General features: G+C 45.6%; 1 protein-coding gene across 1 annotated transcript in view; it reads right to left on the bottom strand.

Moving 5' to 3' along the window:
* Nucleotides 1-18,832, bottom strand: part of EIF2A (eukaryotic translation initiation factor 2A) — a 292,108-nt gene that overhangs the window by 57,616 nt on the left and 215,660 nt on the right. Inside the window, exon 11 of the mRNA XM_085635113.1 lies at nt 11,390-11,506. Within this exon, the coding sequence (XP_085491239.1) occupies nt 11,390-11,506 (117 nt within the window). The remainder of the gene's footprint in view (nt 1-11,389; nt 11,507-18,832) is intronic.

Raw genomic sequence — 18,832 nt, 5'->3', positions numbered from 1 at the left:
GTGGCTCCGGAGCAGGTGGGATTTGTGCCTGATAGAAGCCTCACATATAATCTTCGTACGGTCTTCGGCACAATACAACGGCAATCGCGGTCTTCTTGGATATGGAGAAGGCTTTTGACTCTGTGGAGTGGCCCTTTATGTGGCAAGTCTTGACCAGAATGGGACTCGGCCCAGTATTTCAACAACTGATAGAGGTGTTATATAACGCCCCCACAGCGCGTATTCGGCTGGGATCTTTGGTCACAGACCCTATTCCCATTACCAGAGGCACCAGGCAAGGCTGTCCTTTGTCGCTGTTGCTATATGCACTGGTGGCAGAGCCACTGGCATGCGCACTCAGGGAATATCATGGCCACAAAGGCGTGAGTTTTCCCAATTACAAAATTGTGCTGTCAACTTATGCGGATGATACCCTTCTGTACGTGAGAGATCATGAAAACAATCTAGCCCCGGTCCTACGTGAGGTGGTGCACTATGGTGCATTATCCAGGCTGAAGGTCAATTGGTCCAATTCCATCGCCTTCCCGCTCACTCCATCTACAACGATGTTCGAGATGGAATACCCGCTGCGGTGGTCGGACGACTCGGTTAGGTATCTTGGCATTAGATTACACACGGATTCGAATATAGTCTTTCGCGAAAATTATGTAACGGCGGTGGCCAAGTTAGAAGAAGATGTGGAAACATGGATTGGATTACCGCTATCGTTACTTGGCAGGGTCTCTATCATGAAGATGGTAGTGCTACCTAGATTCCTCTTTCTCTTCACAAACATACCAATAGTACTGCCGCGTTCCTTTTTCGCCCGGGTAAATAAATCGTTAGTGAGGTTAGCTTGGGCGGGCAAACAAGCGTGTGTACAATGGCGGGGACTTACTTTACCATATCACCTGGGGGGACTGGGTGCACCTGACCTGGAGCTGTATTACAGAGCAGCACAGGGCGCGCAAGCATATAGCTGGGTTCATGGCGCGGATAATATCCTGTACCTCTGGCTAGAGAGGCTGTTTGCAGACCCACTTCCTCTCCCGGCTGTCATATTTGAGCCGGTGGACCGCAGGACAGGATTTTTGGACTCATTCGACTCGACCCGGCATACCTGGCACAGCTTTTTACAACAAAGAGCGGGAGCACTACTATACTCCCCAGAGATATTAGTGGACTGGGCGGTCTGGCTGCCCCCCTGCAGGGACAGGAGGAGTCGTTCGAGCGCTGCAAGCGCTGGGTATCTGTTTGTAGAAGGGGTAGCCATCATTAGTGACGCAGTGATGAACTCCGCTGAGGCACCCACATTACTTCAACGCCTTCAGTTTCACAGAGTGCACGATGCGCTTAGACAACAGTTGGGGGACGACTTAAATGAACCTCCTGAAGTGCAAGAGCTAACATACCTGATCAAAGCTAAATCCCTCCGCAAACTTGTCTCCAATATTTATAGACTGGCAATGTCACAGAGAGCTAACCAGTTTACCAAAGCAAGATTGTCCTGGCAGCGGGACTTGGAAACAGCAATTGATGATACCATGTGGACCTACTGTTGCACTAACACGTAACGCATATCACTCCATGGGAAACATAGATTGATACATTTTAAATACATTAATAGAATGTATTACTCATCTGAAAGACTGTACATGTACGGTCTGAGGGAGAACACTGCCTGCGACAGATGCAGAGCTGCATCAGCGGATTTTATGCATGTAGCGTGGAGCTGTCCTGGCACTGCTAGGCTATTCTAAAACACTTCAGAGGGCAGCTCATAGACTGGCGGACTTAGGCCTCCTGATGGCTAAGCGTAGAGTAGCAATGTGCTGGTTAAGGGGCCCATTACCCACAGTGGCACAGTGGTCGCACGATGTTCTTTACTGCGGCACACAATCTGAGTTTTTTAGCCAATTGCTCCCGCCAAGGAGCAGACCAAAGAATTTCTGGGGGCTATACACCACATATTTGAAAGACAAGGGAGAGAGAGCAATGGCAGCGGGACTGGAGGTGGGACACAATCCCCTAGCTCCTTAGACGACATGGCTGGGTTTTGGACTAAGTAATCTTCAGACGCAAGGGAAAACACTAAATGCCGAGATAGTGCCTAGACCCGTACAATAAGTGAGCATTAGAGAGCAGGCATAGTAGTAGGGGGAGGAAATCAGAATGAAGGAGCGACAAGTATAGAATGTCAGCACTGAGTAGTGGAGCAATTACCTAGAGCCCTGATGGTGACTGGCTGGCCTGATACCTCTTTGTTTGGTTATTTTTTTAAGAAAAAATGGCATTAGTTTACAAACATCATACAGACGCTGACGCATGGCAATTTCACCTAGTATTGTATTTGGTTACGCAACCCATAAGAATTACGCTGCCCGGCCTCCGGGATGTGGGCAAAAGAGCTGTGTAACACGCTTAACATAAGAATGCCGCCGGCCCCCAGGTTGTAGGCATCCGGCTTTTTGTCGGTGACAACTTTTGCAATAAAAAAAAAAAGAAAAATGGCTCTGATGACAGGAAGCGTCTGAGAAGGAGTCCGGTGTGACTTTGGTGCGCTGATAGTGAACATCGAATGTAGGAGGTCTGTTACCTGGAAGTGGGGGAGAACCGCCAGTGGTGAGCCTGCCTTCAGCTGCCAGTCGGCGAGGTAGAGAAAGAATGATACTCCCGACTCCACAAATGTGCAGCAACTACCACCCTCACCTTTGTGAACACTGAGGGGCCCTGGGGAGCAGGACACACTGGAAACGCTCCTTTCCGACTGTGAACTGCAGGTAAAGCTGATGGGCTTGCAGAAAGGAGATATAAAAATAGGCGTCCTGCAGGGCCAACACTAGCATCCAGTCTTTCAAGGTCTAACACAGTCAGGACCTGCGCACGCTTTAGCATCTTGAATTTCTCCTTTCTCTGGAAGGATTTGAGAGGCTGCAGATCTAAGATAGGGAAGAGGTCTCTGTCGTTCTTTGGCACCAGAAAGTAGCAGGAACAGCAGCCATGACCTACTTCTAATGCCAGCACCTTATGTCAAAAGAGCCTGCATTTCCTGGTGCAACAAGGAGACCTGTCATTCGTCAACCAGTCGGAAGAAGGTGGCAGGAGAGGCGTGGTTTCTAAGAGCGGAAGGATGTAGTCCTGTTTGACAATTTGTAGCACCTACTTGTCTGAAAGTAGGGCTTGCCACTGCTGCAGGTTGTGCCTGATCCTGCCTCCAACATGGTACATGTGTTGTTGCTAGGACATAATAAAGGCCTTTTGAGGCTGCGGCTGCTGAAGGTGTGGGTTGTGGCAGACTGAGCAGATCTCTGGCCTTGGTCCGCACAGCACGTGTGGGATCCGCATCTGCGACCACGAAAATGCTTGGAAGTCTATTGGTCACAGTGGCTCTGCTGGAGAGGATGCAGCTGGTATCTCCTACAGTAGCAACGGAAGGAGCAAAAGGAGAGAGTAGCTGGTAAGGGTCCATAGCGAGTGCCAAAGACCAGGAGTGACTCTATTCTCCTAAAAGCGCTCAATTGCTGAACAGGTGAGTGCCATCGAAGGGCATTTACATAATAGATGCTTGGACATCCCCCAAAAGCCAGTTGACCTCAGCAAGGCGTGACAGAGGAGGACCACCGTTTAAGCAATGGTTCTGCCCAGTGATTCAGTCATGTTCAGCTTGCATCTGATGATGAACTTAGCTTCATACCAGCCATCGGCGGTTGCCTGATTCAGGATGGCTCAGGCCTCCAAGACCATAGGCATCAGTAGCGCCAACTGAGTCCAACCCAGTGTGGCTATATCAGCTCAAGAGACACGTGGTGTTCACCGACCCCAGTATAAGTCTGGCGGAAGAGAAAATCCTCTTCCTGAAGGTATACAGCCTCTTGGATTTCCTATCTGGTGGAGTGGTAGGGAACACGCTGGGATTCACTTTGGAAGATGAGGCTTGCACCACCAGGCTATCAGGGGTAGGGTGCTTGGTGAGAAAAGATAGGTCCTCAGGAGTGGGGAAGTGGAAACATGTGAACATCAGGTGCACGGGGGTGGCGGTACAGGGATTGGCCCAGACCCTGAGCAGGATGACAGAGGGCTTCATTGAAGGGCAGCATGAGTTCTGTCTGACATACCCCCAACTGAAGCATCTCTGTCAAGACATTGGTCTTCACTTCCATGGTGGGTACAGGAGATCAATAACCTCAGCCTCCCTTCTTCACCACTATAGCAAAGGATACCCCTTCCTCTGTAGACACACTAGGAGGAGAGACCAGGCCAGTGTCTGAGGAGGTGCCTAGGTTCCGGCACTTGTCAGCTCCTCATACCATTATCATCCAATTGGGACAAAGGGTCTTCATGGGGATCAGGATAGCAGTAAGAATCCCCAGATCTACCCCTGCCAAAATCCCCACAGGGCCTGTCGAAGAAAGGAGACACTGTCTCCGGCCCAGAAGGTTGTTGGAGTATGATTGGTGCTGGTGTGGTGCTAGTCCAGCTCTGTATCAGAGCTGGGAATGACTATGGGCACAGTACCGTACGTCGTCAGGGTCGGGAAAGTGCCATGGTGCCACACCCCAGCAAAGGGCATGGGTTTGCTCCAGGAGTCGGCACGAATATAGAAGGCGTGACTGGCGCAGAAGATGAACCCGCTGGGCAACTCCCGGATCCATAGGGCCCGAATGTCCTCCAGAGGGGTCAGGCTGCCCAAATATGAGGAGCATGGCCTCATAAAACTTTGAGTTGGGCAGGGGTCGCTTCGGCTCCAGGAAATTCAAGGAGGTGCAAATAGGACCAAGGCTCAAGCACCACAGATGGAGTGCGGAAGCGGTGCCTCCACTTGCAGCTTCGTTCCCGCGTCTCTTCTGATGGCCTGGACCAGTGCAGCAAAGTCTAAAAGCACTTCAACTTTTTGGAGTTCCTATATTTGTGGGACTTAACCTAAGATTACTTTGAATGTGACGATGACCAAAAGGAACCACTACAAGAGGGGCCTGGTATCTTCCACGTGATCGGGAGCTGGAGTGGTGCGGAGCTTCCTATGTCGGACCACCAGAAACTTTGTCTCCCGCTCCAGATGGGGGTCTATCACATGCATTTGTCTGTGACAGGCCCTGCTTGATTTAAAACCCTCTGGCTTCTTAGGGGCATCCCTAGCACACTGGGAGCATAATGCTAAAAAAAAAAAAGTCAGCAAACGTGTCTAACAATAGGCCACAAATTGACTGCAGTAGCTCTTTTGGATCTCTGGTGCTGGCGTGGAAAGAAAGGAACTGATGTCAGCGTGCTGGAGTGGCGCCTGAACAGGTACTGTTCAAGTCACATCCAGCATGGAAAACACCTCTGAGGCAGACCGGTCTGATGCCACCTACCAGCGTGCAGTGGTATTACTCAAGATTTTCCAGATAAGGTCTGAAGCCTGGGGGATATTCTAAGTTAAGCAATCTGCGGCTAGAAATTGCTAGCAGATATTCAAGCACTTTTGTGCAGTGCCCAAGACTAATCCTTCCATCTTAGGAGTGTTTGAGGTATTCCGCTGCTGCCAAAAACCTTAAATAAAATGTATATAGCACGTTCCTTCAACATATATAGCATGTTCCTTCACAGCACCATCAACTTCTTGTAGGCTTACACATCATGCAATAGAACAATTCCTGCGGCTACACAGAATTTACAGGCTCAGTTCTCAAACACTAGAACCATCTTTGAGCTTAGTTTACTGGCTCAGAATCACTTAGCAGATGCATCCATAAGGTTATTCTTTTTTCACATGCTCAGGTTTCTGCTGCGCTCTCTCTGAGAATACAGAGACATTAAAGGCACAAGCCTTGCAGAGCTATCTCATGTAATACAGATGTTATAGGCTTAGTCCTTAAACTGCAGTAATTCTTGGGGTTAAACATCTATTAACAGGCACAGGTTTCAGAGACAAAAGAGGTCTGCAGTGCAGTGCCTGCAGTGAGGTGAGCACACACCTGTGCAGAGGATTTTTAGGGCGCCAATCTAACAAATACAGTCCAATATCAGGGAAGTTCAGACCTCACATTCAGGCCTCCCTGTCTCCCACCTGCAGCCCATTCCTTTTTACTTCTACGGGTGTAAGCTCCTGTTGCCTGAAGCCTCAGTTGTTTCTCGCCTCTGGTAGCACCCAAACACCTGAGGTTATGTTTTGTATCTGTAAAGTGTAGTTTGCTATTATTATGATCTCTTAACACTGTCAGCAGTCTGGAAACAACTTAGCATGTGATAATGGGGATTTCACTGTAGACCACAGTCCGAGTTATCTTTCATGAATTTTGGTGTTGTGTTTTGGTCTACCTCTGTTCAGGGGAGGAGTCAGGTGAATGCTGTGACCAATGGGCTGTGGGGTATGATTTTGAAGTAGCATAGGTTTGATGGAGGTACTATATGCTTTAACCAGTGATCAACGATGGTGTACTCTGGGTGTTATTGGCAGTGTGGCATTTTTCAGCTATGGCCTAAGTGTGATGCACAGTCCGAATCTGAGTTGCATAGAGACATTTACTCAACACAAACCTAGAAAAAAGGTCTAATAGCATAGCATGCACATCTTTACACCTAAAGAGGATAATTACAGTAGATCAGGTCATTACTCAAGATGGTGACAAGAAAAGAGCTTATGAAACCTTTACATGCATGATCCTGCCCAGAAGTTGCATATTTACTCCAAATGAGAAATACAGAAACTGGTACAGCAATCACAGCTGGTGACACAAGCAGAACGTATGCTTTCTTTTAAAGAGACAGATTTTACCAACTTTTCCTGGGCTGAGAGAACCAAATTTTAAGCAGGACAGGCGCTTGAAGCCCTAATCACTCACCTGGGTGTGAATCTCACATCTACGAGCACAGTTTCATAGTGCAGTCTTACGACAGCCCCAAAGATTATAACAGTCTCGCATAGAGAATCTGACAGGAGGTTAACACCTTTTCTGTTAAAACTATTTCTACTGGTAGCTTGTTCCCTACTTCTGAGCACCCTCATGTAACCCAATTTGCCCTTTCTGCGTGTCTAATTCAGTCTCTGGTGATTTCCTTTATTCTTGATGAAAGACATTATTGTCCAATTTAGTTGTAATCAGTTTACTGATCATAAAAAAATAGATGGTTGTAACACAATTTAAACATGTGACCTTCATTTTGTCCACAAATTAGTACACTAGGAACATGAACCCACTTAAGCTATCTTAATAGCTTTAGCTTCAATCAGACCTCCTGCCGTCCTGTGAATACCTATGCACTGAAGTGGCTGGTAGCAACAATCATCCATGCAAACTGCACACGTTCTACCACCCGCCTCGAGACAACCTTCCCTTCACTGAACAGATCATGGACATTATCTCATTGAACGCTGGTTTCCATGACACTCAGATCTTCCAGGGAGATGTCAACCTGCATTGGAACGATGCGAATGATGAGGGAATCTGTGACAGCCCTACTCATATTAAAGGAGCTACCTTAGATCTTGTCATTGGTAAGCCCAACTCCATCCGTTTGGATTCGATCCTCCCATGTGATTGGACCGACCCCTACTGCATCACCTTGCTCATCCTGGAGTCAGTAAGAGCTAGTAGAGCCCAGCCAAAGAACCCCAAACAACTGAAAAGATGCCTACGGAACATCAACTCGCACAATCTGAATGCGCTCTGCGATGACATCCTGCCCCTTCCCATGAACATGTCGGATGTATATGACCTTACGGCCCATTATAACTGCTCAATGACTAATGTTTTAGACTCGGTTGCGCCTCTACAGCTTAAAAGACTGTCCTGCAAACTCTCCAAATCCTGGTTTAATGACAGCCCTAATTCTGAGAGAAGAAATCTAAGACTTGCGGAAAGACTGTGGTGAGCATATCCCTCTCATGAACATCTCTACCATCTGAGATCCTTAAAAAGCATCTACAACATACGCATCAGATGCTCAAAGGCCACCTTCTTCCGAAATCAACTAGAGCAAACAAAAAACCGTCCCAGAAAAACTGTTCGAACTCATGAAGTCCCAAGCGAACAGTCAGCCTAATCCATCGCCACAGGGTCGAGTGCCACTACCGAACTGCGATGAATTTGCTGACTTCTTCACTGATAAGACCGCTAAGAGTAAAGCTGAACTACGTCCTGCACTCGAACAACTGTCGTTCAGGCCGCCGAACACCCTCCCGCCCACTGGGTTGCTTGTCACGGTCCCAGTGCAGCCCTACCTCCCCATAAACAACGCACCCTAGAGCCTGTTACAATCCCTGGATGAAAGCACCATACGCAAAACGCTGGCTACTCTGAAACAGTCTAATCACTACAACGACCCCCTGCCATCGAATCTCTTCTCGGAAGTTAGAACCTTCCTACTTCCTCTTTGGACTAAGATCGTCAATGCATCACTTCGGCAAGGTGCTATTCCGGATTGCCTAAAAGCGGGTCAAGTTACACAGATCCTAAAGAAACCATCTGCAGTTCACACAGACCTTCACAACGTTCGCCCAATCTCTAACATCCCCACGCTGGCAGAGCTCATGGAGAAATGTGTTCTCGCCCAACTCTGCAACCACATTGATCACTTCCAACTCCTGGACCAGTGTCAATCTGGTTTTCGCCCGGGTCATAATACAGAATCGGCGTTCACTCACATTGTCGATGATGCGCTAAGAATGTTGGATCATAATGAATCTAGCCTTCTGATCCTTCCCGACCTTTCGTCAGCATTTGACACAGTCAAACACGATAACCTAATTGACCTCCAGGAACATAGAATGGGGCTGTCTGGGCCTGTACTAAACTGGTTCTCCTCAATCCTTCATGACAGATCCCAAAGCTTCAAGGTGAACAAGTCCCTCTCGCATCCTTCGCTGGTCACGCTGGGGGTCCCCCAAGGTTCAGCGCTCTCACCCACGCTCTTCAACCTGTTCATGGAGCCTTTGACAGAAATTCTGAAATCATCCAGCATTCACTATCACATGTATGCGGATGACACCCAACTATACTTGAAGATCGCCTCCCTTGAGGACATCTGGTCCCTCAATTCAGTCCTACTGGAAACTCAAACCTGGCTGGCATGCAACCACTTGAAGTTAAACGCTCTCAAAACAGAATTCCTAGTTATCGCACCACACAAGCAATCTCCAGTCATTGAACAATAGTTGAATCATCTCACTGCTCTTAACTGTAGGCCGCACCTTGTTGATTCTGCAACCTCTCTGGGAATTATGTTAGACAAAAGCCTGAACATGAAAAGGCACATCAGCTCCCTCTCTAAAGGAGCAAACTTCTAACTTGGCATTCTAAGGAAACTCAAACCTTACCTCCCTGCTCATGACCTAAAGGTGGCAGTGCAAGCCTTAGTGTTATCAAAGCTGTACTATGGTAGCGCAACCTTTTGCGACCTACCTTGAGTGAAGACTGCTCCTCTTAGGGCTGCACTCAACTCAGCTGCTAGGCTCGTAACAGGCACCAAAAAATACAACCATATCACCCCTGACCATTTGTTCTCGAACTGGCTGCCTTATGAAGCTCGGATACAATTAAAAATTGCCTGCATGGCACACAAAGCCATTCAAAGTCAAAGTCAAAGCCATTCACTTCAATACCCCTTTGTACCCCCGCTCAGAAACTGGAGCTCTCATTTTGCGAGAGAGCCTCCAGAATCACCATCACCCTATTTCTCAAACCGCAAAAATTCAAGAAGAAAAAACCTATAACCAAGCCCTCTACGGTATAGCACCGAGGATTTGGAACTCCCTCCCCCCTGAAGTCAGGGTGAACCCTTCCATTGTCCTCTTCAAAAAGGAAGTCAAAGTGCTCTTAATGAAGAAATGTCTGCCTCTGACTGGCTATTCAAGTGGATACGGAGGTCACAGTCGCAGTTCTGCGGCCCAGCTTCAATGGTCACAAGATTCCCTTTGCTCTATATGACTTTGTATCTTCTGCTTTGTGGGTCCTGTTTTGAGTGCATGTATCTGTATTCCTCTTGATGTATAAATTGTAAAGCGCTCGGATACCCCCGGTGGTCATGTTCAAAATAAATAAAAAAGTTTATCCACTGGTAAGAGAGCAGAGGGGCTGAATCACCTCCTGCAGAGAACTATCTATACTCAAACATCCAAGGCAGTAAGAGTTGTATGAGAGCTCAACTGGTTAAAGCACTTACTGCAAATGTCTGTGTAGAATCTGCTGGTCACATGTTTGACTCATAAAAAAGCAGAGATTCTAGGATAACCGACAAGTCTAAGTTCATATCCTGGTAAAGAAAATAATTACATTATGTGCCAAATGCACACCAATCTGCATGTTACCTAAAAGATATAAGACTGAAGCCTTGCAGGAACCACTCAAAATTGAAATTTTTCCCAAGTTCACAAAATAAACAAAAGTGAATGGTGCAGTTTATCTATTATTATTAAGTCGAAAAACTGTTTGCATTGTAGCTCCTTAAATGGTTGTTTTAAGTATAAACATACAAACATTCCATTCTCCATACTATATACTGCAGGTCGTTTGAGTTGAAAAGATATTTACTTGCCTATCTTGACAAAAAGACGAAGCCTAAGTTGGGGTAACTTCTGCTGTTACTCTTTTTCTCCTAGTATCTTCGCTGCTCAAAGTAAGTGCATCCCATGGCCAACTAATGAAGTGATGGGGTAGAGTGCAGCTGTTTTCTATGATTTATAGCTACAAGTAACCATGTCTAGCTGTGGTCCTATTTGACAAACCGGCATCTGTTGCTGGCTGCCCATTACAGCACAAGCTGGGACATTCTTCTCCTGCACTAATCATGGGTCTGGTTTATAGTGTACAGCTTGTCTGCAGTCCCATGCACAAAGCCCGATTAAAGAGTTCAAAACCATGGACTGGATTACACATTGCAAATAGCTGACACTCTGACTGCTGTCATTATTGGTTTCAACCCAATGGCTGACACTCTGGCTACCCTCAGGTGTGATTTCAGACCTTGTCTCACACTCTTAGCCACAGTGTGATGAAACATGGGGCCCTCAATTAAACAGGAGTTTCATCTCCTTCCACCAATGAGAATATGGTCACTTACAGAAGTTGAAATTAAAACCCAGATCTTTATAGAGTTTTGTGTCAGTAATTTAGCTCCCATATCCCATGTCTTCCCCTACTTTTAGTGAGTATTAGATACATATTTCAATACATGTTTGGTGGTATAGATCTCAGAGGTGTGCAATTAAATAGAAAAAGCAGATATTCCAAAGGCAGCATTAAATGTGAATATCTTTCATTTCTTGGACAAGAGGAGCCATCTAATACCTGAAAACTCAAGTCAGTATTAATAATGATAACATACATAAAAAATTAACAAACAAAAATAATGGCATAAAACACTGCTACAACAAAATGGAAGCATTCGAAAAGAATTTCTGCAGTTCAATAGGTCAGATTAATTTAATCGGTACCTGCTTAGCAGCCTTCTTGGCCTCTCGTTTCTTCTGATTTTTAAGTGCTGTTTTTGACAGGGGTTTCTCGCTGCTTCCAGTCTGTGGCTTCATACTTTGAGGTGGCTCATCCTCATGCTGTTGATTAAAAGAATATGTAATTGCAAAGGCTTCTGAAAAAGACAGACATATTCTAATAGACTTGAGAACACAAGGAGCACATTTTAACTTAAAATGCAATAACAAATTGAAAAGCCAATCTAAATATCCAGTAGCAAGTAACCAGAATTATCGACTAACCTCATCAAACACCCCAAACGTCAGTGTAGAAGGTCAATACTTTTTATTCAGAATGCTACAAAAGTAAGCGCTATGTTCTTTTAACCTCTAATGGACTGATGTGTAAGTATTTTATTTGAAATTTGACAGTGTTCGATCACTTCAACTTCATATATGAAAGCTATAACTCGCTACATGTTTTTTCAGTAAAGATTAGTCACACTTAGGTTTATTGTTTCTTATTGGTCCAATTCTCAAAATTGTAATGAAACCGCACCAAGAAGATGTGCATGTCCAGATTCAAAGTTATCCTTGTTATTATCAGAAAAACCAGTGGCAATGTCAAATTGTGTTGGACCTGTTCAAACCTGCAGATGGTCTGTAAAAAGAAATCTATGTACTTTTTTCCCCATTTTGGCGAAAACAATAAGTTACTGAGGAGGACATCTTTGGAAGGACCTCACATGTGAGCACAGAACTCTGATCAACAAGGACACTTTCACCAGGATGTTAAAACTCCTCTCAAAGAGCATTGATAGGATTGAGTCCCTGAAACTTCCTGAGACCAACCTTTGCAGAGGAATGGGGCCATTTGTTTCAAACTTACAGATTTTGTATACAAACTCTAGGGAATGAGGACCATTTGCAACTCAATGAAGAGTGTTTCTGAGTTTTTGTAAAATCCCTCCTACTTCCCTTATTAATGTGGATCCTTTAAGACCTCAACGCTGCGAAGAGGGGCCATATGGAGACTGTTGCTCTTGGCCCTTTCTGCAGGGTCATCCCCAAACCTTTTGCCTTTGCTCTCCACTTTTTGCTGAATTTGTTGCTGTTGGCCTTATGACTTAGCATATTTATTTTACTTGTAAGTCCTTGGTAAAGTGGCACTACCGGTGCCCAGGGCCTGTAAATTAAATGTTACTAGTGGGTTGGCAGCACTGATTGTGCCACCCACTTAGGTAGGCCTTTAAAACAAGTCTCAGGTCTGTTATTGCAGCCTGTGAATATGTGCAGTTTTAAACTACCATTTCGACCTGGCAAAATACAACTTTTGCCAGGCCCAAACCTTCCTTTTTAATACAATGTCACCCCTAAGGTAGGCCCTGAACAGTCCGCAGGGAGTAATGTATTAAATAAAACAAAGAAAAGGACATGTTAGTTGTACATGTCCTGGTAATGAAAAACTCGTAAATAGGTGTTTCAGTACTGAAAGATCTATCCCTCTCATAGGATAAGATTGCAGTTGCCTAATTACATTTTATGAATGTAATTAAAAAAAAAAGGAATAGATAATCAGTTCATGTATCTCTGGAATTGGAATTTAAAATCCTAACTTATGATGAAGTTGGATTTTAAATTACAATTTTGAAAATGCCACTTTTAGAAAGTTGGCATGTTCTTGCCTTAGCAATTTGGTGCCTGCAGTCTCCTGTCTCCGAGTCACATGATTGGGTATAGCTGACAAATGGGCTTTGTGTACTCCTCCTAGACACACACAATGGGGAGCGTAGGTGTGGCTGGATGGGCCAACAATGGCAGGATGGGTGGGAGGGGCTGGGGCCAGCCCCACTAATATTTGAATAGGCTCTGTCCTCACGCCACATAAAGGGCTGCATACCCTGGACCAGGAAGGTAGAACAACTGAGCACTTCAAAGCATTGGCTCTAGAAGTGTCTTTCCACTTCAAAGGCACAACAGAGTATAGATACTGGACCCCAGGCACCAAGTTTTCAGTACACTTTTGGAATGTGGATACTCTGTCAGGAAGAATGACTGCAGTGCTGCTACACGGAGTGCCACTCTGCTGCACTGCTGTTCTATTGGATCTGTTGCCCTGCTTTGCTGACCTGCTGACCTCCTTCCTGAGAATGAAGAACAGGACCTGCAACTTCATCTGGAACCCAGGACCCCGGAGTGACTACAAGGGCTAGTCTGCTGGCCTCCTGAGCTGGCCTGCTCTTCCCGCCACAACGACGACAACCTGTGATGCTCTCCTTGTTCCCCGTGACCGTCTCAAACGCGAACGGGGCTCTTGGCACAAAATTGTAGAAGGTAAACCTTCAGCTGGACTAATCTGGGACTGTATCTGACCCGTGCTCAATAGCATGCATAAAGCGCCAACCACAGCTATCTTGTCACGTTAAACCGGGCCAAAGTCAAAAGTTCAGGCCAGCTGGGATGGTGCTGTTGAAGAACTGGAGACTTTAATTGGATGTTTGAATTTGAACCTGGGCATTTAAACCGATGCCTGAGCTCACACTGGGTGTACCTTTGTTTTTCAGGGTGTTACAGTGCTTTGAGCTTGTGCTTGCCGCTGGGGCCTAATGCACTTATTTTTCCTCATCTGACCTATCCCAAGAACTAACAAAGGGAAATGAAGGAGAAAAAGAAAGACATAAAAAAAAATCACTTAAGGGAAAAGCAGGAGCCAGCAAGAATGAGATAAAGGAGTAGGAAGTGTCTGGTGGGCAATTAAAGAGGCACGAGGTTGATTCCAGGCTACATCGTCTGGAATCCATGCAACGACTCCCATTGACCTTAGTTTGAACTGTTCCTGTCAAGGGCACTAGGCCCAGCCACACAAGTGGTGCAGCATTTTTATTAGCTGGGTGGTAGGAATGTTATGGATTCCTGTGGATCCTGGAAGTTTCTATGACAGAAATGTAAGAAAAATGTGTGGTTTCAGCCAAAATGTGAGATTTGCCAGGCATTGTGAGTAAGAAAACCTCACTGGATCCACGCAAGGCACACCACCCTGGACTCCCCCCACGTTTCTAGTTTTCAATAATGTGCATGTTTCCTCGGTTTCCATTCCATCCAGGGCCTAAAGTCCACAGCTACCCACTTTGCAAAAACACATTTGGAGACTTTTCCTGTCGCGGGCACGAGGCCTACCCACACAAATCAGGTGCCATTTTAATCAGAAGACTTTGGGGAATGATGGGCGGAAGGAAGTTTGTGGCTCCCCGCAGATTCCAGAGCTTTCCATCATAAAAATGTGAGGAAAATGTGTTTTTCAAGTCAAAGTCTGAGGTTTGCAAGGGATTCTAGGTAAAATAAACCTGGTGAGAGCCACACAGGTCATGGCCCCGTAGAATCCCCCAGATGTCTAGTTTTCAAAAATGTGCAAGTTTGCTAGGTTTACCTAGGTGCCGTCGGAGCTAGAGCCCAAAATCCACAGCTGCCCACTTTGCAAGAAATTAGACAGTTTTGAGCCATTCCCTATTGCGGGCACTAGGCCCCCCACATAAATGAGGTACAATTTTTATCAGCAGATTTAGGGGAATGTTGGGTAAAAGTAAGTCTGTGGCTACCCGCAGATAGCAGAACTTAAACAGAAATGAGAGGAAAATGTGTTTTTTAGTCACCGTTTGAGGTTTTCAAGGGAGTCTGGATACAAACACCAGGCAAGTCACCCACCCTGGATTCCTCCAAGTGTCTAGTTTCAAACAAATTGCAAGTTTGCTAGGTTTCCCTAGGTGCCTGCTGAGCAATCCACAGCTACCCACTTTGCAAAAAAAGGGTCAGTTTTAAGTGGAAAAATGTATCCATGTTGTGTTTTGGCCAGTTTCTTGTCGAAGACACTAGGCCTACCCACACAAGTGAGGTGGCATTTTTAACTGGAGAAAGCTGGGTGGTAGGAAGATGGTGGCTCTTCACACATTCCTGAACATTCCAACACAGAAATATAAGGAACATGTGTTTATTTAACACCAAATTTTAGGTTTGCAAGGGATTTGGGGTGAAAAGTGATAACCACGCTATTTCACTCCACCCTGGATTCCCCTTGGTGTATAGTTTTCAACAATGTGCAGCTTTGTTAGGTTTCCCTTGGTGCAGACTGAGCTAGCGTTCAAACTCCACAGCTTCCTACATTGGAAACAAACATTTGCAAAGCCAATATGTTTCGCCTACGCAAGATCTATTGGCTTTGTTATTTTATTTATTTGTAAATGTTGCACAGTGGTACAAGCTGCTGTGTTACATAGTTTAAAGTTCAAATTAAAAAATAAGTGACATGACGTGGCCAAACCACATCATAGCGCTTTATTTTTACTTTAAACTATGCACGTACAAACAAAATAAAATTGTTATTTTCCCTATACTTACTATACAGTTTATATTCCAGCACCAATGCCTATTGCTGTTACCAGCGTGTCAAAGTGTGGCTAGCTGGAACACTGAGCATGGAGAGGCTATGACGTTATGGCCAGAGCTGCTGACTTTGGAGTTGGGAAATCAGGTTCGAGTTGCGGCACCAGCCTAAAATCCTGTGATCCTGAGCAAATCACTTAATCTCCCTGTGCTTGTAAAAATGTATATGTCCTTGTGTTATGTACCTGCCACTCATGTAAAGCACTCAAAATGTTTCCAGTAGACTTCGCACTCTATAAAACAAGCTATGATGAAGGTAGGAGAGAGGTAACTAGCGAAGGGGTTTAGTAGGGGCATGCAGTGATGGGAGTGAGGTGGTGGGAGAGACAGGACAGGACAGCAAAAAAAGGGGAGGGTGCATGTGGGAAAGAGGCATGCAGAAACAGAAATATGTTACAAGTGCACGGCCAGTGGATAGACACTGGCAGCCAGAAGCAGTACTTGGTCTAAATTCCACAGCAAGGACAAAGACGTGAAGCAAAGTAGGAAGCAGGAGGAGGCGGTGACCAACATGAAGAAAGAATACAAGAGCGACATGAGAGCCAACCAATGGTAAGTAAAGGTTAGTAATGGGTGGGCTCTATGCCCATTTGAAGACTACTTTTTTCCGTTACAAGATATTTTGAAAATGTGGCGCAAGCGCCCTGTAGGAGAAATCTAAAAATAGGTCAGTTTTCAGTGGAAAAATGTGATGCATCCATGTTGTGTTGTGACTCATTTCCTGTCGCGGGCACTAGGCTTACCCACACAAGTGAGGTACCATTTAAATCAGAAGACATGTGGGAGCATAGAATAGTGGAACACGTGGTATTACCAATTGGATTTTATTGCATTTGTGCCTTCCAAAAGCCAGTGTGTAAGAAAGAAGACATTTTGAAAAAAAACCCTTTAAATTATATGCTAGTATGGGTACTTACAAACTCAGAGATGTACAAATAACCATTGCTCTTAAACTCCATATCTTGAGCCCATTTTAGAAATACATAGGCTTCATTGATACCCATTTTTTACTTTACACATTTCACCATATGAATTGGTCTATACTCTGTGCACAATTAAAAACCATTGTACGGTGCAGCTCAGTTGTTGGCTCTGGGTACCTTGGGGGCTTGGAGAACCTACAAACCATATATAACCCCACAACCAGAAGGGCCTAGCGGACATAATGGTATATTGCTTTTGTAAATCAGCCATCGAGACATGAAAATTTGATGAAAAACTCACAAATGGCCGTTTTTTGTACTATTTTTCAATATTTCTTTATTTCAACAGATTATTTAGTTGGGGAAGTCTTGATGGATTCAAGACTCGTCCTCAGCATCCCTCGACACAAACACATCACCCAACACCTGCGCAACCTCCACTGGCTCCATGTCGACAAGAGAGTAACTTTCAAGATACTCCCCCACGCCTACAAATGCATCCACAACACCGGACCCCAATATCTCAACAATAGAATCTCCTTCCATGTACCCAAGAGGAACCTCCAATCCGCCGACCTCGCCATCGCCGAAACCCGGCGCATCCGCAGAGCAAGAACGGGTGGAAGAACCTTCTCCTACATTGCGACTAAGACCTGCAACAAGCTCCCCATCGACATCGGACGCGCCCCCCACCGTGCACATTTTCAGGAAGACCCTCAAGACCTGGCTCTTTGACTGACCGAAGCTGCTCCCCCCTGCCCCCTCCCCCCACCCCTTGAGACCCTCACGGGTGAGTAGCGTGCTTAAAACTGATTGATTGATTGATGGATCTACACATGACCCCTTTGCTAAATTCGGAATATTGTCTACTTTTCAGTAATCTATAGGTTTCCTGGATAACCCATGGGTTTCACACTGGTTTCCACCACAAACTGGAAGTAGATTAAGAGCACAAAAAATAGGAATAATGGGCTACCTCTTTGAAAAATGCGAAAACTGTGGCAAAAAAGGTTATTTTTTTTAATCCAGCTATGCAGGTTTCTGAAAGCTGGGAAGATGGTGACGTTTGCACATTAAACTGTTGATTTATGCCATTTTTAAGGTGAATAAACTGATACTTTTATCCAGAGCACCTTTTCCCATCTCCCATTCCCCCCCCCCCCCCCCCAAACTGAAAGTTTAGCTATATTTTGCCTACTGTCTCGATCTCCCCACGGAAATCCACAAAACCTGGGTACCTTTGGAATCCACAGGATGTTGGGGAAAAATGGCTAATTTATTTATTTGTTTGTATAGTGCTAGAATCGACCTCCAAAGGGGTATCTTTGCGCTTAAGCAGACTGCAAGGAGAAGCAGTGGTTCCTAGCAGGTTTAGCAAACACAGAATAAGAAGGTACTAAGCAGTTTTCTGAATTTCAGATGTTCTGAACACTGTCTAAGAGAGAGAGAGGAGGCTCATTCCAGAGGCGAGGGCCAAGGTAGGAGAGAGCTTTTCCTCCTAATCTAGCCTTTCTTACACGAGGTACCTCCAGAAGGTGTTTACCGCTAGAACAGAGAGATCTTGGGGTTGCATAGGGTATAAATTTCTCCGAGAGATAGGAAGGGCCCAAATTCTGCAGTGATTTGTGGATAGTGCAGCAAGTTTTAAATTTAATCCGTTGGCGGATAGGAAGCCAATGAAGCTTTACAAGGAGGGAGTTGGAGGGGGTCCTGGGTGGAACATTCAGGACCGGCCGTGCTGCTGTGTTCTGAACTACCTGTAGTCTGCTGAGTAAGGTATCATTGGCCGAGATCAGCAGGCCATCACAATAGTCCAGGCGGCTTAAAACCAAAGCCTGGACTAGAGTTTTACGGGTATAATCAGGAAGTAGAAGAAAAACTTGACGGAGTTGGCCTATTACATGAAAACAGGAGCCAGCTGTTTGGGCAACATGCTCCTTCAGGCTGAGGGCCCGGTCTAGGTGAATGCCCAGATTTTTAACTGTGAGCTCAGGGGCAGGATAAGAGCCCAAATCAGATGGCAAACAGTCTGGAGTCCATAAGAGGGGTGCCTCTCCAAAGGGTATTACCTCTGTCTTTTCCACGTTGCATTGTAAGAAATTATTTA

Source organism: Triturus cristatus, chromosome 11 (genome assembly GCF_964204655.1).
Source record: "Triturus cristatus chromosome 11, aTriCri1.1, whole genome shotgun sequence".
Lineage (NCBI taxonomy): Eukaryota > Metazoa > Chordata > Amphibia > Caudata > Salamandridae > Triturus > Triturus cristatus.
Note: the sequence above shows the minus strand (reverse complement) of the source record. Positions and strands in the feature narration are given on the sequence as shown.